General features: G+C 59.9%; 1 protein-coding gene across 1 annotated transcript; it reads right to left on the bottom strand.

The window, feature by feature from the left end:
• Nucleotides 1-1,861: 1,861 nt before the first annotated feature.
• TMC6 (transmembrane channel like 6) lies at nt 1,862-20,875 on the bottom strand. The gene is made up of 21 exons (XM_067547164.1): nt 20,836-20,875; nt 16,170-16,349; nt 15,299-15,417; nt 14,735-14,866; nt 13,787-13,945; nt 13,290-13,395; nt 12,997-13,087; nt 11,680-11,934; nt 10,816-11,006; nt 10,411-10,555; nt 9,323-9,478; nt 8,896-9,071; nt 8,380-8,461; nt 7,698-7,795; nt 7,467-7,562; nt 6,205-6,280; nt 5,698-5,831; nt 4,975-5,151; nt 4,156-4,234; nt 3,171-3,249; nt 1,862-2,873 (listed from the first exon to the last, which is right to left on the bottom strand). Exons 2-20 carry the CDS (start codon nt 16,223-16,225, stop codon nt 3,178-3,180), a joined length of 2,400 nt encoding a protein of 799 aa, XP_067403265.1. The 5' UTR covers nt 16,226-16,349; nt 20,836-20,875; the 3' UTR covers nt 1,862-2,873; nt 3,171-3,177.
• Nucleotides 20,876-22,134: the final 1,259 nt, after the last annotated feature.

Genomic DNA, 22,134 nt, shown 5'->3' on the forward strand with positions numbered 1-22,134 from the left:
CCTGCGCGCGGCCCTGCCTCACCCCTTCCCCATTCCTCTTGTGTAACACCCTGGCACCCTTCCACTGAGCGACGCGTGATTTCTGCCTGGGATATGGCCTGTGCCTGGGCCCACAAGGCAATGTGTACAGGGGGCAGGGAGGACATCAGGCAGACATGTAAGCTACCATCTAAAGTGGTCCTGAGGCCATGGAGATGAGGAGCTCCCAGAATCAATCATCCGATGCTCAGACACAACGTGACCCTCATCCTTCCTCTGCTCTGAACACACTGAAATGGAGGTAATGGAGGCCTGGCACCCTCCCCAGGCAGATGATGCATTTAATAGGTGGTTTAAGCCCACAGCCAGGGTGGCCTGGTTCCTCTTTCCTGCTGGCCCTGTGACGCTTGCCAGCTCATGCCAATGCCCCGTAGGTCTCACGTGAACACTGACGCATACAGGGGAGCCAGACAGGTTCCAGCTCTGTAGGTTAGTATTGTTAACATAGATATTAGAATAAACACATATATTAGTTAGTGTATATTAACACTGATACTAGAATAAACATCAAGAGATGTGGTATTGACACCACACAGCGGGAGACAGTAGCCCAAGACAGGGCTAACTGGCGAAGACTTGTCAGAGAAGGAATGGCCACTCTTGTTGAAAATCTCTTGCCCTGATCCCAGAAAAACAAAAGAAAGGACAGACAATTGTCTTGCAGCAATCATGGCCCTACCCTGCCTTCCAACGCCACCTGCAACGTCTGCAGCTCAAGGAGCGGGCTCCTCAGTCACCAAAGGACCCATTTAAAATAAAACCTGTGAAAGAGATCACCCTCGACTCAAGGGATCGCTGACAACAATACGATGTACAGAAATGGGCTTAGTGTTCAGACTTTATGAAACACTTGTAAATTGCTGCCACCATTAATCTCGCTTATAACACCTGTATCCCATGCTATAAGGTAATATTTAAGGGTTTGCTCTGTAACTGTAAATCATCAGACAGGAGAGAAGCAGTAACAAGCGTGAAATACTAATCTCCTCCCCACGGAAAGAAGGTCCATCAACACCACACAAACCATTGTGGGACATCAGAGGACAAAAGACTTGGTTGATTGCTTCCCCCCACCACACACAATGAAGACGAGATGTGCAACTGAATTCCTCCCAAGGGCTGCACTTGTAACTCCAAGCAGAAGAAAGGAAGGGATAAAAAGCCCTAACGAGGAGGACCTGTTTCTTTATGCTGCTTGGACTTTGAGGGGCTTACTACTAAGCATAAGCAAAAGATCCCCAGTGCTTGGCCTGGGTTAGCCCTAAAGGACATACAGCACTTATTACATTTTGATATTTAGGACTGTACCTCATTGGGTATCTATGTTGACCTGCTTTAACCTTGTAAATAACGGTCTTGTTTCCTTTTCCTAGGTAATGTATCTGTAGATAGTTTATTATAGTATTGGCTACAGTGTTGTCTTTGGTGTAAGATCTAAAATGCAATTGATCTGGGGTAAGTGACTGGGCCTTAGCGACTGGGAGTAACCCGACCACTGTGAGTTTTGGCATAATGACCCAGCTTGCCTAGGTGCAAGATGGAGCGGCGTGCCCAAGGGACTGTCTGTAACTCTGTGCTTAGGCTGTTTTAGTGCCTGCGGAGTTCACATTTGATACTGGCTGGTGAAATCTAAGTTCAGAACTCACAGCCACTGCGGGGCTTGAGCCGTTTCCTGCCCTGAGGCTGGTATTCACGCTCCTGCCAGGCCCCAGGAAATGCAGACTCCGTGTCTGACTGACTGCTCAGCCCTGACAGGCTGTAACAGCTGTGCGGTTTTCTAAGTCCATCCTTTTCTGCCTCTCCTGCAGGTGCTTACATCTGATCTCAGGAGGCCTTGCTCATGCAGTGAGAATCACAGGCCTGAGGTAGTTAGCACTTGCCAGATGCCCACGAGTGGTGCCATGGGTGACCACCAACCTGCTGGGGTGGTCTGCTGCCTCGCCGCTCTGAACTGTAAACGTGGTTTTCAGAGCATCCCACTTCTTGGGACAGGCTTTCTGGGCAAAGCAGTGCAGGGCAGCTGGGGAAGCCTGGTCAGTTCAGCCAAGGTTACTGGCTCAGATCCATAGGTGAGGACCCCCCACTCCTTCCGCAAGCCTCTGTATTAGAGGATGTTAGAATGAGATGCCACATGTGAGATCCTCTTTTCACAGCCATTTGGCAGAAAATATTCCTCATCAAACAGCTGGGCCAGTTACCCAAAAACTTGAAAACACCACACTAAATGGCTGGACCATTCACACTCCTAAATGAATGGGGAGCTGGTAAAGAGAGTGGGTTTTAATAGTGACAGAGCTAACATGTCCCCACGGGAAGGGACTCCTGAAAACCCACCAGCTGCTGGCATAGCCAGCCTGGAGTTCCAGGGCTCCACAGACACCAGCTGAAGGCCCAGCAGCGTTAAACATCCCACTTTCACAAGACAGGCTAGGTTGGTGTGCTCGGCTCCAGCAGTGCCTGACAGCCAGGGTGGTTTCCGGACCCTCTGCCCCAGTGGAAGGAAAGGTTTCTGCAGCTTTCCCAGGCGAGACAGAATGACAAGGGCCAGTACATGTTGGGAGTGGAGGTTATCGCCGGAGTGCAGCCTGATAACACGCCGATGCGGCTGTTGAGCAGGGCCAGTCTGAACACTATCCGCACCAGCGGAAGACTGGTTTTCTCAGTGCCATATCTGCACCCGTCAGTGCAGTCCTTGAAAGTCCAGCCAACCTTCTCTGGCTGTTCAGAACGGACTTAGATAGGCCAGGATCCATTCCTTGCACTGGTCTCTCCAACGGCAGGCTGCAGCCAGAAAGGAAGTCCTGTGCACATATTTAGCTTCTTCCAAGGGAATCCTACGGCACAAAGGGAGCGATTTGATCATTATTATTATTATTATCAAGCCTCTATATTTCTATAGTGCCAAGGGCTCTCGCTGCTGCCTGCACAGCCCTGAGCTGGGCTGAACTCAGGCTGGGCTGAGGCAGCGGGACGGACTCTCTGGGCTCCAGCGAGGCCCTTCTTCATTCCCTTATCGAGCAAGGCACTGGATGAACCCCCCACCATTTCCTTGGTCTCCTTGGAGGAAAAGCTTCCAGGAGTTTCGGTCTCACTCCTTCCCCTGCCCACCCCATCCAGACTCTGATCCTTACCTGGGACTCATGGGTGGGTCTCTCTCTTCCCATAAATGCAGTGAAGCTTCTGAATGAGAAATATCTTATCTTCCCCTTCCTAGGACAGAAGAGACACCACAGGTGAGCAAAGGGGGGCAGAATAGGCCCACAGCCGCTTAGCAAAACAAGCCGCTGTGCTATTACAGATGGAGAAACTAACACTCAGCCGCTATGGCCAAAATCTAGTGCAAGCTGCAGGTGCTCAGGACTCCTGAAAACTAGGCCACTTATTCAGATGCCTGAATGTGTGTGTAGGTGTCTCACTTTAGGCACCCATTAGAATTCAGGCATTCCTGGATCCCCGACCTGTGCTCCATCCTCTAGACCAGCTGTTCTCAACCGGTGGTACGCGTACCACCGGTGGTACTTACCGGAGGGCTGGGTGGTACGCGCGGCGCTGAATCCGCCGCCGCCGGACGGGCCCTCCCACCCACCCTTGCGAAACTCCGCCGCCGAAAACGGGGAAACGGCGGAAGGGTTTCGGCGGCGGGTATTGTTTCCGCCGCGAAACCCCGCCGCCCGTCTCTCCCCATCGTCGCGAAACCCCGCTGGAAATCCCTCCTGCCGCCGCCGCGAAACCCCACCGCAAGTCCCCTCCCTTTTTTTTCCCCGAGTGGTACTCGGGAAAAAAAGGTTGAGAACCGCTGCTCTAGACTACACCCTGCACCTCCAATCAGCTGAGGTATAAGCAAGGGGCACAAGGAACCAATGCGGAGCCTTTGGCTCCTGTAAAATCTACATCCCCAGTTTGCCTTATGGGTCAACAGCAGATAACCAATGAGCACCACAAATCTTCTCTCCTCACCCCTTAGGGTTAAACCTTTGCATCCAAAGGGCACTTCGCTGTCCCATTGTGGGGCCTGCTCTAAGGTGCTGGACCAGATGCAGGAAGAATTCAGCTATTCTAGTCCCTGGATCCCCAAGTCCTTCCCTTCAGCAGCATGCAGAGGCGCCCTGCACTCACATTGGCGATCTGTTCCTTCAGCAGGCGGATGATTCTCCGCTGGCCTTTCACCACCTGGATGTGCAGGTAGATCACAGCTCTGCAACGGCAAGGACATGACTTGTAAAGACACCAGGACTCAGTCTGATGCCAACACGTGAGGGGCACACACAGGCCAGGTGCATTGGCCATATCACCTGCCATTTTCTCTGAGGCAGAGCAGTGGGAGGCCAGCTGGGCTGGTCCCACTAGCAGTAAGAAATCTCCTCGATCGCATACCCAACCTCCCCTCCCAACGAGTCTCTCTGTGCCTCCGCCACAGCCGGCACACACGGCCTTGGAGGAGTGGGACACGCACGCCCAGCGGCGATACAATGCTCGGTGGTGGTGTCAGGCTGTGCTTCACTCCCTCACGGGGCTGACACATCTGGGTCCTGAGCTGCAAATCAAGGATCCCTCTAACAGAAAAGGCAGCTCCACCGCCTGGCTCAGGGAGCCGCTCCATTAGCTGTCAGCAGCAGCAGCACCAGGCTTCCAGACGGTGAGAAGGAGAAATAACTGCTAGGCTCAAAGGGCAGGACCTAAGCGAGTGCAGAGACAGTGCCGCCAGCTCAGGACCCAGCCTCTCCATGCAGAGGCAGGACAGCTCCTGGGTGACACTGCCCTGGCTCACCAGGGAGCTCCCATCCTAATGGTGGTGGGATGCAATGGCAAAGCCCACGGACTGAGCCCCTGGGGAGGTGACGGAGCGACACCGGCCTAGGAGTTATTCTCAGCTACGTGAAGTCCAGCCTGGCGTGTCTGTCTGCACTTGTGGAGTCCGAATTCTTTCATACTCACAGCAGGACTCCGGTCACAAAGAACAGGAAGAAGGTATTTTCCACCAGGTACTGGTGGATCCAGGTGAACCAGGCGAGGTTGGGGCTGGATTTCTCCAGCTCTCGCACCCAAGACTTCCCTGCCTCGTAGATAGTCTTCTGCATCTGGAATGGGCCACACGTTTTGGACGGTCTCACTCTGGGCGGACAAAGAACAGAGGGAAGTCAAATGGCCATCTGTGGTAGAGGCCTACTGCAAGCTGCCAATTCGCTTGCTACAAGAACCACACCTGAGCCGGGCTTTGTGCCTTCTGGGTGGATTCTAGATGTTACCTCAAGAAACAAGACAGCCTTGGATTTCATGCTCCCTCGAACGGGCTCCAGCTGCAGCCAGCCACCGGGAAAGACTTCCTCTAGCAGGGATTTGATCCAGGGCACTGCTGCCTAGGCAGCGATTTACCCAAATCCCTGCACCTCGCCCAGCCCTGCGAAGGGGTTTAGAAACTGCAGGGCTGAGTCTGGTGAATCCTCTCTGTGGAATATCCTATCAGCTGCCATTATTTGCACAGTGCTAATAGCATGGCAGGGGATTGCCTGGAGGCTCCGAAGAGCAGACAGGCTGATTCCAGATGTGGCACAAAAGCCGGCTGGGACCAAAGCATGGGGAGGGTTATTTTGGGTTGCTACGGGCACATCTGGTTGGCTCCTATGTCTCTGCAGGCGTAGGAGGTGCCCATCTACTCACGACCAGATGGTGTAGGAGACAAATACTGCAGCCCCCAGGAAAGACGGGAAGCACAGAAGGGTGATGAAGACGGTGCTCATGTGAGATGCTTGCCACGGCTTGCTGGGAGACTGGCAGTTCATCATCAGGCTGGTCTGGAGACAGAGTTAACCAGCCGTGAGCAGTAACTTTGGATGGTGTTTAATGACCCGCACCCTTCCCATGGGGGCAGCACACAAGACTGGGCACGGTCTCTGGGGCGCTGGGAGTTAATGGCCTCAGCTGCCAATGAGTGATGGAGTGAGGGTGAGAAATCCAACTGCTTCCTGCAGGTGAGACATGCCCGTCCGACTGCTCCCTTCCCTTCCCACGGCGCTCCCGCCCCTTTCTGGAAAGAGCTGAATAGAAACTGAGCAGGTGACCTTTCTCCCCAGCCCAGCATCTACATCTCCCGGTTCTGGACAGCATTACTGCAGTGCAGCACTTGCTGATGCAGAACGGCGGCTGAGAGCAATGGACAACTGGTACCTTCTTAATGTAGAAGAGGAGCACCAGTTTGAGGATCTGGACAGCTGGGAGGAGGGGGGAAAAGAGAACGCCCAGCCTGAAAGGAAGAAGGAAAATACAGTCAACGTGTGAGAGCGCTGGGCCCCATGTGACCCCAGCCATGGGTCAGCATCCTCATTGCCTTGTTCTCCTCCAGCTGTGAGGCTTCCACAGCGGACACAGGAGCTGGAACGTGGGCAGCTGCACGGGAAGCTTTGGGAGTTCACTGGAGCAGGAGATGGGCTGTCAGCAAATGGCAGCAGAAGCCACAGTCTGAGCTTTGTACCAGGAGGCCTAAAGAACAACACCTGCGAGGAGGGGTGCCAGGCCCACAGCCCCTGGGCCGATCCAGCCTGACACCGCGACCCACACGCCACAGCCCAACTGCGCAGCGTCTCCGCTTTCCTTTTCAGAAAGTGTTTCTAGCTACAGAGAAAATCTAACGTGTGTGTGTGTGTGTGTGTGTGTGTGTGTGTGTGTGTGTGTGTGTGTGTGTGTGTGTGTGTGTGAGTGAGAGAGAGAGAGAGAGAGAGAGAGAGATGCACGGCTCAGAGTGAAGGGCAAACTCCACTATTTGTCTGGCTGGAGTCCAGTGTCACAGGTCAGGGCTCTGCGTTAGTCAGTGTAGCCGCTGGAGCAGGAAGGCGTGGGCGTGAAGCGCGTCGGGTGGGAATTGCTGCAGGATCAGGGTGACTCAGAGAAAGGAGCATGGGGAGAGAGAGAGACAAAGAGCAGAATCTGCGATGGCCTGAGCGGTTCATGTGACAATGAGGCACTGACAAATCATAAATAAGGACCAAGTGTAGCTACACAGAAAGGCCTTGTTCTGCCACTGACACAGGCCTGCTGTGGGCTGCGAGGGAAATGTAATCCTGACTTTATACCCCAGCCCCCAGAGCAGGTCATTCCTGGCATTCGCCCTCCCTTCCACGTATGTTCTACGCTATCCCGCCCTCGCCACTGCAGGATCTGAGCGCCTTGCAGTCAGGCTCTCATCCCCTCCTGGGGCGCAGCGGTGAGTGTCACTTTGGTAGGGTTTGTTCTGGTTTTAAATGTACACGCTGCTGTGCCGTGTCTGACACCCCTGCCTTAGGCAGCTGGAAGCACCCGTGTAATTTGGCAGCAGCCTCTCGGCTTGTCAAGATGATCTGCCTCTCTCGGCTATGGAAGAGGCTCTCGCTGTATGAGTAGTGGGTACCACAGGATGCGCCAAGGAAGGCAGGCAGATAGCAGGGGCCCCTCACCAGGTCAGGGTCTGCCCATAGATCAGCTCCAGCACATTCCGCGCAATGTCAAACTCCGGCCTCTGCTTCCGCTTCAGCTTCTTCTCCAAGACGAGCCTGAAAGACAGAGAGACTCTCAGGCTGCAGGACGGTCAGCTCCAGCTCGAGCAGAGAGCCGCCCTGGCAGCAAGATGTAGCCAGTGTCTCCAGCAACCCAGAACTGCCTCTGCATGGCAGAGCCTCAGACGTTACCTCCAGAGCAGCTCCCCAAAGCAGGTGTCCAGGAGCGTGAATATGAAATCCATCACCACGAAGCGGTACAGCTCCTGCCCCACAGCCGTCTCCCAGCACTGAGAAAACAGCAGAGATGGCAGCCGGTGAGGTGGCAGAGATGGCTCCCTCCTCCCCCGCAGCTCTCCTCTGGCCCCAAGCAAGATCCTACACCTGCCGCGGGACCTGCTTGACTTGGACCGCCCTCGCCGGGGGGCGCTCGCTGCTGGTGCCCTGCCCTGCCCTGCCCATGGCACTGCTGGGCTGGCAGCGTTCTCGCTCGCTATCCCAACCTTCCAGGCACGGGGCACTGAGACCACGGCTCTCGGCCTGTTCTGGAGGGGAGTGACGGGGACCTTTGTGCCACCCCTGCACTGCAAAGGCCAGCAACGACAATCCCATCCCAGCACGGCAGGGTGGGAGATGGCCCCAACGTCCAGGGAGCACTGGGGGAGAGCTGACGACGGCCTGGGCTTCTGCTGAGTGACGGCCTCGGGGCTGGAAGACGGTCGCTCCCGTTCAGCAGCCCACGCTGGCCTGGGCTACCCTCTCTTGTTCCCCCACCGCCCCTCAGTTCTGCACAAGCCCTGCAGCTGTGGGCGGGGCACAGGGCCCCGGAGCCGCAACGAGCGCTCCAGCTCTCAACAAGCACATTCACACTGACCTCGTCCTCCGAGGGGCTCTCCCTCCGACTCAGCCAGTGGTAACACAGCAGGCCCAGGACCACCATCTTCAGAATCAAATTCCTGGAGAGGAAGAAGACAGGGAGGGAGGGAGGGAGGGAGTCGCTGGGGAGAGCGAGCCCACGGCAGCAGGGGATAACGCACGGAGCGCTTTCAGACACAGGCTGAGCTCCTCTGATCTGTGCGCCCGGTGCAGAGCTCCTGGCGTGGAGGGCACCACCCGCCTGCGTCTCACCGCGCCTGGGTGGCAGGCCGTGCCCCGCCCTGACGGCAGCCTGGGCCCCAGCTGGGCAGCTCAGGGGGAGGAGGATGGATGGCCCATGGCTCGCTGAGTGGGTGCTCCAGCCCAGGTCCTTCAGGGAGGGGAGGCCCCCGGTGCTGGACTTCGAGCTGTGGCACAGGGACCAAGAGCAACAGAAAAACCCGGAGGGCTGGGAGTCGTCCCCCCGCCCCCCTCCACACACACACACATTCATGCTCCCCGCGTGCTGGCCTACCTGCAGATGGCCACATACACCTCCAGCACTGGCGACTCCTGCTTCTCCCAGGCTGCCAGCAGGTTATACAGGTATGGCATCACCAGGTTCATCAAGGAGACTACCATGGGCAGTGCCAGCAGGAGGGCTTCCTGCTGTGTCTCGCTGCTCCCCCTAGCTCTGGAGTCCTGGTGAGCCTGCCAAGCAGGTACCAAGGGGATCACTGGCCTGCGAGCACATGGCCCCGGCCATCCCACACGCAGGCCTGATGCTGGACTCTGCACCAGGACAGGCCCTGCGGCGGCAGAGGGCATCCCTCGTCTCTTGGGTATGGTGGAACTGCCCAGCCCCCAGCGCCGCAGACTCCTCTCCAGTTAGCTCGGTGGAAGGCCTGGGATGCCCCTCCAGGCAGAGATGGCAGCACCGTCTCAGAGGAGTGAGCACTCACCTTGTGCATGTGTTCGGAGAAGAAATACACCGCCATGACGCAGCCCAGGACGGTGCTCAGCGCCAGCGCCCAGGCCAGACCGAGAACCATCATCCTGCCCAGCCTTCTGCCCAGGTTCATTGGGTGGGACTTAGACCGCCACTCCGCCAGCCGCTCCTGCAAACACCAACACGGCCGATGGTCCTGCCTGCACCGCTGGCACGAAGCAGCCTCCCGCGGTTCTGCTGCTGCCAGCGGCCCAGCCTTCGCTGGGAACAGGCTGCAGGTCAGGAGGGCCAACGCCTCCCCAGGAAAGGGCCATGTGTGGGAATGGATCCACGAAGGAGCCAAAGGGCTCTGCAGCAGGGAAGGACCAGGGCCTTTCCATGCCCGGAGGAGCTGCTGTCCCCAGGGGCGGAAGAGGTGAGTTGACAGCACCAGGGAAGGGGTCAGTCTTTGGGAATGGGCCAGAATCCCCGTACCCAGGACCTGGTGTAATACACCCGTCTGCCTCCCAGCTGTGCGGATTCACCAGTGCTGTGACTGCACTTTAATCCCCATCTCGCCCATTCACAAAACCACCCCGGTGGGGACAATTGTCATTCATGGCTCCGGAGCAGCCGGGCAGAGAGTGCAGAGCAATAGTGCGGGGCACCGGCAGAGCGTGGGGAGCCCAGGGGCAGCTGTGTCAGGACTGGGGGGCACCTGCCAGATTAGTCCCTAGTAGCAGAACTGAATCTAACACATCGTCAGTGATACTCTTATGAGGCCAGTGCCCACAGGTCCCAACTGTGCTAGGTCCCACTGAGTGCAGGTTCCACTGCGCTAGGTGCTGTACGCTCACAGAACAAAAGAGTTCCTAACTCAAAGTGCTGCCAAGCTCCCTAGACAGGCCAGGCCAGGCCAGGCTGTATTGTCCCCATGGTTTTAACAGATGGGGACTGAGGCACAAAGAGATTAAGGGACTTGGCCATGGTCACCCAGGGAGAACGTGGCAGAGCCAGCAGTAGAACCCACGTCTGCCAAGTCTCAGGCCATTGCCTGAGCCCTGAGGCCAGCCTGGGCCCTGTCTCACTGCAGCCCTAAGCCCGGAGTCGTGCCATACTCACCTTCAGCTGGGTCCGGATGTTTTCGCTCTGCAGCCTGACAGCGCGTCTCTGGATCACCTTGTAGTCCCAGGCACAGAAGACTTTGATGGCGAGGTCCCCCGACGTGCTGCCCACACAGTAACTCTCCCCAAAGGATCGGGACATGCTGGAAGGAGCAGCAGCCACAGCACACTTGGCAGGGACCGGCCATGGCGGAGGGGAGGGGAGGGGAGGGAAGGGAAGGAGGGCATTTCTGGGGCCATCGGCGGGTGCTATGGGGAGCGTGGGGCTGGGTAAGTCAAGGGGCAGGGGTTATACAATAGCCCAGACAAGGTGGGCCCCGTGCCCAGAGGTCAGATACCCTGGTGCTCAGATGAGGGCGGCAGGCGAACACGCAGCCCAGCCGCACGCAGGGCGGGCTCTTACCTGTACACCAGCAGGATGCAGGTCATGAAGAAGGAGACCCCCACGGTGAACACATAGGCCAGCGGCATGTTGTAGGGCAGAGGACCTTTGCCAGGCTGGCACGGCTCGCTGCTGGGGCTGGAGGGGCAGGGCTCATTCAGGGTGGAGTTACTGTAGTAGCCGTAATACATCACCGTCTGAGTGAAGTAGCCCTGCAGGGAGAGGACAGGAGTGGGCCCCGCGGGCTCCCGGCTCGGAGCAGAGGGACCCGCAGGGACACCCTGCGAGTCGTGGAAGCCCCGTCACTGAGGGTTTTAAGAACAGGCTGGACAAACCCAGTTTGCCTACAGCCAGTCGGGAGTTACTTGTCCGGCCCCAGCGCTGGAGGCCGTGCCGAGGTCCCTTCCAGCCCCATGTTTCTCGGCGCTCTGGGCCACGGGCTCCAGGCCCCATGACCGGTGCTGTGCATCCCAGGCAGTGCCACTCCCTGCGGCTCTGGGGCGCGGCCAGGCCGCTCCAGCCCCAGCAATGCAGCTACCTTTAGGGCTCGTCTCTCCTCTGCCACAGCCCTGAACACGCTCCCCTCCCTCCAGGCTCTGGAGAAAGGGACGCTGGCTTTATTCTGGATCCAGCCCCCTCACTGGGCTAAAGAAATCCTGTGCAGGGCACAGCTGCCGTGCAGTGGTCCTCAGGCCCTCCTGCAGGGAGCGGGCACCTCCCTTGGAAGCATCCGGCACAGGCCATGGCTAGAGGGCCTTGGTCTGCCTGGAAGCGAGCTCTGCTGAGGAGGGGGTGCAGATCCTGCCCGGGGTTGCAGGCAGAGGGAGGGAGAAGGGAAGGTGGGGGGCAGTTCTCGGAGACCTCGCCCTCCAGGTCAGTGCTCACCGCTCCAGTGAGGGGCTCCAGCCCTGTGAAGGGCCTGCTGTTCCTGGTGGCCGGGGGGTATGCGGCCTGCATGGCTACCACGAAGAGCAAGAGGATCAGGAACAAGAAGCCGTTGAACATGAGGAGCGTCTTGAGGAAGAGGAAGTAGGAGAGGACGCTGGAGCCGAAGCGGCCGCCGATCTGCTTCAGGGGATAATGCCAGGGCTGGACGGAGTGGAGAAGGGAGAGGAACCCGTACCAGAGACTCCGGAACGCCTGGAGGGAACACAACCATGTCCAAAAAGGGGGCCAGGACCAACCCATCTGAGCCTGGGCTGCCCCGCCAACCTCCCCTCAGCTGCGAGAATCGCCGCAGCCTGGGGCTGCCACCCTCTGGCGAGGCCAACCCTGCTTCCAGCCGCAGGATCTAGCCTGCCCTCCTCTCCCTCGGCCGCGCGTGCTGCTCCCGGGTGTTTCCCTCCTTCTGCTCGGTGGCCGTGGCGAGGGTTCGATGGGATGCAGACAGGATGGACAAACATCCGCACGCTGCTTCTCACAAGCTGCCCCGGGGCGGGCACAGTGGAGGCTTTGGCTGTAACAGGTTTGTGCCCCTCAAGCACCACGTCTCAGGGCTGAGCGTGGGGCGCTGGGAGCGGTACCTACCTAGCGCGGTAGGTCGGCCTAGGTCACTTCCTGAGAGCAGCCCGGCACCCCAGGGAGGGCTGGCACTGCGGGGGTTCTGTGCACCTTCCACCCGGCCGTTCGCCAGGCGCACCAGGGCTTGGCCAGGGCAGGTCCCTGCCCGACGCCAGTGATGGCTCCCGACAGCGAGGGCTCAGCGTGACGAGGACGCACAGTGAGCCCCGCAGGACTAGCAGAACCCCCGGCCAGCGAGTGCTGGGCTGCATCCAGAACGTGCTCCCTGCCCAGCGGAAACGCCAAGCTTCAGCTTCCCGGGACACGAGAGAAGCCAGGCAAGACATGTATGTTCCCACGGCCCAAGCTGCCCCGCCCTGCCTCACCCGCACACTGGGGGGCTGCACCCAGCTCTGAATTTATCAGCAGCTGCTTCATAAACAAATGGGGAAAATCTGCCACTATCCTGTGTCCCAGCAAAAGACGGGAGCACAACGAGGCCGGGCGTGAAGCGCAGGCTGTGCCAGGGACCAAGGCCTTGGCGTGGGGAGGGCTCCAGGGGCTCCCAGCCTGCAGCACGTGGCCTTTGACACGGCAAGAGGTACCAGGTCCCTCCAGACACAAATCGAATCCGCCCCTCCTGGCCCAGCGGCTGGTGCTGCCGAGGCCCTGCACGGCGCCCGCGGGGGGTGCAGGACTTACTATGATGAAGCAGTATTTCAGCTGGCCACAGCAGGACAAAGGGCTCCCGCCGGGTTTCCTCAGGGTGCTTCTGTGTCCACCCGACTCCTGCCTGCAACGCACAGTCATGTCAAACGGCGGCATACGCGGGAGGGAGCCAGCTCTGCTCTCAGGAGGCCCCAGCCTGTGCCCTAGGACACCGGCCTGGTTCCCTGCCAGATTCAAACCCTCCCCACAGGATTCTGGGGCCAGAGAGACTCGGGCAGGTGCGGGAGCCCATCCTGTGCTGGGAACCAAGTTCCCAGGGGACTGACCTGAGTCTGCATTTCTCTGCCAGGCTCACGGGCATCGCCCGCAGCATGTGGTTCCTCTGACTGCTCGCCAGGTTCTGCAGCTCCTTCACCAGCAGGCTCCGTTTCTCTGGGGAGAAGAATCACAGAAAGGATCATGCAGCTGCTCCTGCAAGGGGCTGGGCAGAGCCCTTGGCAGAGGACTGGCGGTACCGTGTTTCTGGGAGCCTCCATGCCCAGGGGCTGCAGGAACCTGCCCCTTCTCAGCCAAAGTGGGGGTAGCAGGGAATGAGATGGGGCAGGAATTAAAGCAGAGAAATTCCTGCTCCAGGCCATCTCCCTGGTGCAGCGTTGCCCCGCCACCATTCCAGGAGGGGAGGGGGGCGGGCGCTGGGCACACTGCCCCACCACCATCCCGAGGGGGGCCCTGGGATGCCCAGCCTGGAGCCTGAGGAGTGCAGGATCCACACCCCAGCAGCAGAGGACGGACGGACACTGCCAGTGCAGCAATACCGACTCACCGTCCTCCTCCGCGTGGCCGGCGTCCAGTACCAGACTGTACTGCCGGAAGCTGGGCCGTGCAGAGCGGGACAGCTGGTGCAGCGGCGGCCGGCTGCTCCGGCGGCGAAGTTTGGCTGTGCGCACGTAGCACTGCGAGATAACAGCTCCACGGCTGCGCCCTGCAACAGAGGGGACGCGTGGGTGCGAGCGAATGCCACAGGAACGGGCCAGATGGGAGCGAGCAGGGACTGTCGCCGAGCTCAGGGCGGCCTCTGTACCTGACCCGCCCCACACCAACCAGAGCCTCGTGTGGGGCTGCCCCAGGCACAGGCAGCGAGTTCCTCTCCCCATAGCTTGGCTTCCAGCTGCCTCGTTAAACAAGGGCCCAGCTCAGGGGCTGGGCTGCGAGTTTCCGACCGTGGGGGCTGTCCAGCGTGGTGTCAGTGGGGACACGGTAGAGTTGGGGTGGGGGGCACAGCGTGGGGCGGGGGTGTCGGTGGACGGGGTGGAGGATACAGCCTGGGGCAGACAGGCAGGTGGGGGAGGGTGGTCTTGGAGTGGGGCTGGGTAGTGTTAGTGGGGCAGGGCGGGAGGCACAGTTTGGGGCAGGCGGGGGGGTGCAGGGTGGGGGACACAGCATGGGGTGGGTGGGGAGCATGGCGTGGGGTGGGAGGTGTTGAGGTGAGGGGCAGGGCAGGCGGTGGTGGGTGAGGGCAGGGTGGTGTTGGAGCGAGTGGGGGGCAGGGCGTGGGGCAGGGCGTGGGGTGGCACTGGGGGGGCTCGGCCCTGGAAGAAGCACCGCTCTGCCCCGGCGGCTCCGGCTGGCCAGGGAGGTACGTGCAGTCGGCACCTGGGCCGCGCCGACATGAGCAGGCCGAGGACGCCAGGCTCCGTGGGGGTGCGGGCCCTGCCTGGGGAAGCCGGGCTGCGGGCGGGTGCCACATGGCTGCTCCCGGGGGCTCGCTCACCGATGGTGCGGCTGGGCATGCTGGCCAGGATCCGGAGCGTGGCTGAGGAGAAATCCAGGTGCTCTCCCCTCTGCTCTGGCTCCTCCCAGGCCTCGGTGGAGCAGGCAGGAGCAGCCGCGCTGGCCAGGGTCTCTGGGAGAAGCGAGGAATTGCACGTGTCGGGGTCAGAGAGGGAGTTCCCCGTCCTGCCTCCCCATCAGCTCTGCCTGGCTCCCGCACACCTCACTCAGGTCCGCATTCGTTCCCAGTAAGGCCTGGCGCCGAGGTGAGATGCTGCAGGGCACCCCGGACAGAGGGTCTAGTCCCCACAGGTGTCTGCTGTGCTCCAGCGCCGGCCCGAGAGCTCTGCGCCTCCCACCTCAGCGTGGCCCAGGGCAGTCCTAGGCCCTTCGTGGAGATGCAACGTTGTAGGAATAAAAACCAGGAAGAGGCTCAGGAGCCCAAACTGGGCTTCCTAGCTGAACTATCGCCCTGTCCCCCTCTCTGCAGGACACACAGCTTCTTGGGTGCAAACCGCCCCCCAAATACAACCCCTGCAGCGCGAGGCAGGTCCCAGTGCTTTACCTTTGCCCCCTGGGGTTAGCTCCTGCAGCTCCAGCGCCTGCTCCGCACAGCTTTGCTCCTGGATGAGCTGGTGGAAGGAACGGTGCACAGAGCCCTCATCGTCCGGGCTCAGGTACGGGCTGTGCAAACACAGAAGTCGAGACACAGATCGCGTGGCCAGTAACAACGCCCCCGCCCTTGGGCCCAGGATAGGACCTGCCCAAGTCACAGATCTAAAGATACCAGATTCTAGCAGCATCCTTTTGCCAGCTGGTGGGGCTGGGGCTGGGTCACAGCAGCACTGGCTGCATACCAGAAATCCAGAAGGCCCATAGGTTCCCAGGCCGGTGTTAGGGCCACAGAACCCGTGGGGCCACTGCCCCAGAACCCACACAGCGACTGCCCGAGGGGGCTCACGTTAATTGCCACCACCTGACAATTCTGTTTGCACAGGAACAGCTTGCAACAAGCTCTGAGCTGCACGCGCCCCATGCCCGCACTGGGCAGAGGCAGATACGTACCCCCAGAACAGGGGCTGCTGCTGTGACACCGGGGGGGGCTCTCATGGGCAGGCACAGTGTGGGGCACTCCCAGGGGACAGTTTGAGCTGAGGAGCTCTGCAGACTGGAAGGTGCCCGAGTCTTGTGGACACGATGCCAGGGCTGTGCTGGAAAGGCTCCCCGCGTGGAGCGGGCAGAGAGTCCAGGCACCATGCCCTTGGCAGGCAGCCACCCAGCAGAGAGTGGGCAGCAGGGACTGCTGGTGTGACTCTGAGTTACATGAACGGAGCCTAGACACCTGAGTGATGGCCACATTGGAGGTACTGGTCTGGACAGACAGACGGAGCACCCACCTCCCAGGCAGCAGGCAAGCAAATGACCATGCAACTCACCTGACGTCATCCCCGCTCTGCGGGACATGGAGGGTGAAGGACGGTGGCTGGGCCATCTTGGGTTCTCAGCCCTCCAGCGGCTCGGGCACAGGTACAGACAGCACCAGGGCCTGGAGTTCCCTGAGGGACAAGCTCTCTCAGCAACGTCCTCTTCTCTTCATCTCCCACTCGTGTTCATTTCTGAAACAGACCCGCCCCGGCGAGCCAGTGAGAGGCGGGAATGCCTGGGCAGCGCGCAGAGAAGCCGGCTGCTGACGCCGGGCACCAGCCTGAGCCCTGCAATGCACCGGGAGCTGCTGCTGCTTGCCTGCCTGCTGCATGGTGCAGGGGCTGGCTGCAGTCTGGGTCCTGCTGCTGCAGGCACCCGGCGCTGGAGGAGGACGTGCTCTGCCACTTCCCGTGGCGAGGCCCACGCAGGCTGTGCTGAGCAAGTGCGGCAGTGCTCAGCAAAACACAGAAGAGGAAGGAAGAGAGGAGGGGACAAAACCCCAGAGCCTGCACATCCTGCCTGAGGGACTATGTCCGGGCAGGGGCGGAGTCTAGGTATTCTCAGGTGTTTCTCATGTGCCAGTCACTGTGGTAGCTGGGCACCAACCGAGCCAGGTCAAGCAGTGCTCACAGAAGTTCCAGGGCCTGTCTGTTTTACCAGGATCCGGAGATTCCAGCTCCAGACAGCGTGGAGGGGTCTGCCCACAAGATGCTTCTCTCAGAGAGTCCCACTCACTTGCGTTGCGAGACCAACAGCCCCCGCGGAAATACCGGCAAGGCAGTCAGCGCATCCTGCCTGGCAGGAAACCTTCTCTGCAGGGCGCTCTCCCTGTGACAGGTTCCAGGAAGGCAGAGGCTGTCAGCAGCACGTGGGGTGCAAGTGAAACAGCTGAAGCAGGGGTCTGACCCCCCCCACCCCGCCCGGAGCTGCTGGGAGCTCCAAGTGCTGGGCATGGGATACAACCGCGCCTGGAGCAAGGCTGCCTTGCTCCCTGTTTGGATTATTGATGCAGCCAGGTGCCCATGGGGCTGGCCCCAGACTGACCGGCTCACAGCCCAGCAAAGCCGCGGCTGCTCAGACGCCCCCCGTCTATCACCGCCCACATTCCAGGACAGTTCCAGGGCTAGGCCGGGGAGAAGCTGGGGTCCCGCATGGGCAGTGCGAAAGTCCTGAGGGGCCCCAGAGTCACTAGCCCCAGCCCCGTCTCCACCGCGTCCACCAGCAAAGGCCACTTTGTGGCCAGGCCCTGGGATCAGGCACAGCAGAGAGCTCACCTAGGGCGCTCGCGTCCCGTTTCACACCACCGCTGTGACCGTAATGGCACACTGCAGCCAAGGAAGTGGAAACACCGACTTGTAAAAAGCAACTGCTCAGAAAGCATAGCGATGAGGAGAGGTGCCTCCCGTATCCTCTGCACTAAGGCCGGCCCAACCTCCTTCCCTCTGCGCTGCTGTGACTTGCCCAGAGACGCTCCAGTCCCCTTGGCTCCCTCTGGGCCGGCAGGGACCCCATCTTCAAGTCCTAACCATGCTTCATTGCAGGTTTCCAGCTAGGGGCTCTGTCCATCTGGCCGCAGCCGGCCACTTGCTCTGAGATCGGGGCACCGTATGGCATGCAGCACAAGCAGCTTCCAGGCAGTGATCCACCCCCTCGGCCAGCTAACCGAGAGAGCAGACTGGGTGAGGCAGAGGAGTTGTAGCAAGGGAAGGGAGGCACCGAGGGTCAGTGCTCAGATCCCACACAGACAAAGCGGGGAGTAGGCGGGTCAGAGAGCGGGGAAGGCCGGGCTGTCAGCATGTGCCTGCTGGCCTCACCCCAGCTCCCAACACAACTGGCAGAGGAGAGGAGCCAGCAGAGACAGCTTCTCTTCTCTCCCAGTTCTGCTCCCTCAGCACAGGCACCTGCCACCCAAGGGAAGAGAACAAAGAGCCATTGTGTGTCCCGCCACCCGGGCAGCATGGAAATGTGTCCTCTCCGCACACAACGCCCTGTCTGTCAAGCCCAAGCTGGCTCACCCAGCCCAGCTCTCAAAAGGTCACATACAAAGATGCTTTTTGCACCCTGAGCGAATTGCAAAGTCTGTGCCTGGCACTGGCAGAATGAGCTGGGGCCTGGGCAAGCTCCCGCACTACCCAGATCCCCTGTCTGGCCGTTAGCACCTCTGATCTCCTATGCACCACGCTCCTGAGAGCCAGCTGCCCCGGACACCTGTGGCCCCAGTGTCTGCAGGGGCCCCAGAGTCCCCAGGGCAGTGCAATGGAGAGAGATCAAAAGTGGGATTGTTCTCACGGGGGAAGTGAGGGAGCCCAGGTCATGCTGGGCTGGCCCGCCTTGTCCCACAGCTGTCTGACTGTCAGCACTGGTCACCTGCGCTGGGCATGTCTTGGCCAGCTCCCCCCACTGCAGGATAAATATGCAATTAAAGAATTAAGGTTAGCTTAAGCATGGTTAAGGAAACCTCTGTGTTGTACAGAACGGCCCTGACTAGCCAGCGGAGGGAGAAGGCCAGAAGGAACGGAGTGGGGAGGCTGTCTGGGTCTGCCAATAACTAATGTTAAAAACATGACAAAGAGAACCTGTCTTCAAATGAGCCACCACAGCCCTTCCCCGGGTTAGCCCCGAGCTGAGCACGCAGGCCATGGCGAGTGTAAATCTTACCCAGACTGCGCCTGCTTACAGGGAATCAGCGCGTGCAGTGACATCACTTGTGTGCTGCAGGGTACCAAAAGCAAACTCTGAAAGGGCTCATTGCTAATCCCTGCTGGCCACACTGCAGCCCGCAGCCGGGGTGAGCACATCAGGGCTTCGCCCCTTTGTAAGGATCCTGATCAGATGCTTGGGAATGTTTTGTTCCGTTCTGGGGGAAGGACATTGCTTTAGTTAGGCTTCTGGGGCATGTTCAGAGTGCTTGTATAGATACCATTGGGCCTGTGGATTTACTAAAGGAATGCAGGTTCAGTTAGTGTTGGGTGGTTTCCCATATTAATAATTCCCCATCTCATTAATAATTCCAGCACACTGAGTGCTGCAGTCCCCAGAACGTGCCAGGGCCGCCTCCCACCCCCCTACACAGAGATTATTCAACAAGCACACAAGAACTGTGCAAGACGCAGCTCGGCACAGGTCTGCGTTGCACAAGGAGGTTCCCCACGGACACCGTTGCAGGCCGGAGCTGAGCCCTGGCAAAGTGACTTGTTTCTTCCCAGGCTGGGGCTGGGCAGCAGAAGCCTTGGGAAATGCCACAGGCTCCAGGCTCCACAGGACCCGCTGGACTGGCCTTAGATCTGCCGTTATGGGGAGCAGGGCTGGTTTTCCGAGTGCTGCCTCCCTCCTCAGGGCCCTGCATGGCCATTTGCTTCCTGCCCCCAATGCTGGGAATGGGCAGCATGCACGTGAGCTTCTTCAGGCACTAAGGAGTTAACTGGAGCGGAGTCAGCCCCTTCCTTCCAGTCCAGGAGATGCCTGCCCTGCTGCTCACTTCAGCAGCCAGCAGCCAGCCCCCAACCACACCCTACAGCAAGTCCAGGCAGACAGTGGCCCAGGCTGGCACGGCTCCATTTCCCCTATCAGAGACAGACAGTCCGTGCTGGAAAAGGGCTAAGTCCCCGCTAGCCGCTGGCCCGGGGTGCCTGCCTGGAGGGGCAGTGGCAGGAACAAGCGTGGCACCAGGGAGGTGCCTGCCTGGCAGAAGGGGCTTGCTAGGAGAGCAGGAGAGCAGACGGTCCCGACAGACGCAGGCTGCCCGTACCTGCGCTCGCCCTCCCTGGCCCCCCAGCCCGTGCAGGAGGCGGTGAGCACGACTCACCTTAGGCACTCCCGGCTGTGGTCCCTGCCTGGAGGAATCAGTCCCGCTCCAGGGGCTATGGCTGGGTCAGCCGGTTCCCCTGGTAGGCTGCTGTGGGGCCCACCCTGCAGCCAGCCCCATGCCCGGAAGAGCAGTGCCTGCAGTGCAGGGACGGAGACACGCTACACCAAGTCCTGCCTGCAGGGTCAGGCGAACTCAGGAACCTGCCGTCTTTGTCCCTCCGCTCGCCCGGGTGGTGCCGGGCGGTGCTGGCTGGCGGCTCCTGCCCCTCCAGCTCTCCTTGCAGCTGTCTCATTCTCACCAACTGGCCTTACTGACCTGATTCCCGGGGCATTAGCAAGGCGCATCCTGTTGGCTCACTGCCCTGAGCCACATCTCCTGGCCAGGTCGTGGCTTGCCTGCGTCCTGGGGGTGGCCACACTGGGCTGGGGGCAGCTGAGCCGGCCGGGGTCTATGTGCACCTAGGAGAGGGGAGGAGGGCAGCCCCGACTCCGCTCTCTGGGCACAGGGCTCAGGCCAGCTCTCTTTCCCCTTCCAAAGTCCATGCACACCTCCAACCTCGCCCCAGAGCTTCTTCGCATGCCACCCAGGAGCTCGGGGCACGCTGGCAGAGCCTGCTGCTACAGCCCTGGGCTGGGGGCATTTCGCAGAGAAGCCTGGGCTCAGACAGGCTGTGCCTCAGCTCCAAATCCCCTTCTCCCTGGGCACCCGCCTCACGCACTCACTCACTCACCGCAGCACTGATCAGGAGCAGCCTGGCTGGGTCCCTGGAGGAGCCCGCTGCGCTGCCGCTGTGGTTCTGGGAGGGGAGAAGCACAGTCAGAACCATCCATCCAACCGCACAGGAGCCAGCTCACACGCCTCCACCTCACCTGCGACGCAGAGGATGCTGGGAGTCGTAGTCTTTTGCCCGGGGTGTCCACCTGGAGGGCAAAGCATGATGTTCACAATGCCACTGTAAGAGTTTGTCTCTGGCTTATCAGGTGCCCAATAAAGTCTCTGTTTTAGCTCCTACAACACTTAGAAAATGGGCAGCTTCTCTGCATCTGTGATTGCAATAACAAAACGCTGAAACCGCTCAGTGTGTGAGTTCCAGTTCCCTAGAGTCTCCGCAAAAGGTCCCAGGGGCCCCGTAAATGTAGCCACTGCTGTCTCCCCCCCCCCCTTTTTGCCCCTTTCTTTCTCTCGTCTTTTAGTGTCTTTTAGTCAGGTGTGCTGGGGTTGTCCACACACAATTGCTGGTGATTTCCATTCACTAGCACTGCTTTGTCCCCCGTCCCCCCAGGTCTGAGTCTGTCTGCTTCCCTTGGTCAGAAAGCGGAGCCGGTTGTAGTTCAGTTTGAACCGTCAGTGTAAACAGCTCAGCCCCCAAAACAGCAAAAAGGGTTTTTCTTACACTGACTTTTACTTCTTTGCTGGTGCGGCACAGGTTGGTGCCACCCTCGGCACCACTTTTGTTATGTCAGATCCTTGGGCAGTGCCTGCATTCCCAGAGCACCAGAGAGAGGCAAACCCATGAAACGTCTTGATTGAACTAACGCTAAAACCAGCCAGGACCAGCTGAGCTATCCCCTAATAGTCTACCTCTATTGCTATGGCAACAAACGAAGGCAAGACACACACAATACACACCACCAGCCTGCCCCGTCTCTGCACCCTCAGGAGCGCGGCCCGGGCACTGCAGGCAGGGAGGTGTGTGCCCACCTCTCTCCTCTGCCTTCCCTCCCTTCTGCCTCGGCGCACCATGGGCTTGGGGGCGGTCAGAGCCCGTTCCCCGCGTGCCGTGGGCCTGGGGAGCTCAGCGCCGGTCCCCCCATAGACCGCAGGCAAGGGTGAGCTCAGAGCCCGTTCCCGGTGCACTGCGCAGGCTGCCCAGCTTAGCACACAGCATCTGCCAGGCACCGCGGCACGAGAACCCGTTTCCTACAAGCCACTCACAGAGCACACGGGGCCTTCCCAGCCGCTCCTGTCTACTGGGGACTCTTTCCCGGACCATATGCACGCGCATGTGTGGGGACAGGCTGCGTCACAGGCAAGCACTCAAGGCTGGAGTTCTCCTGCCCCCCCAGCGGATGCTCCGGCAGACAGCACCGGCACTGCGGCAGCCTGGGCTCTGCCCTCAACATCCCACGCCCTGCGGTTTGTTTTGTCCATTTCCCTCGTCCCTTGCC

This window comes from Emydura macquarii, unplaced genomic scaffold, assembly GCF_026122565.2.
Source record: "Emydura macquarii macquarii isolate MOO-44397 ecotype Brisbane River unplaced genomic scaffold, CSIRO-AGI_Emac_v2 contig_1230, whole genome shotgun sequence".
NCBI lineage: Eukaryota > Metazoa > Chordata > Testudines > Chelidae > Emydura > Emydura macquarii.

Coding starts and splice junctions, on each gene's coding strand:
- TMC6 (XM_067547164.1), bottom strand. CDS start 16,225: ATGGCCCAGCCACCGTCCTTCACCCTCCATGTCCCGCAGAGCGGGGAT. Junction 13,088..13,289: donor GCAGAGAAATGCAGACTCAG/GTCAGTCCCCTG, acceptor TGTGCGTTGCAG/GCAGGAGTCGGGTGGACACA. Junction 9,479..10,410: donor ACATCCGGACCCAGCTGAAG/GTGAGTATGGCA, acceptor TGGTGTTTGCAG/GAGCGGCTGGCGGAGTGGCG.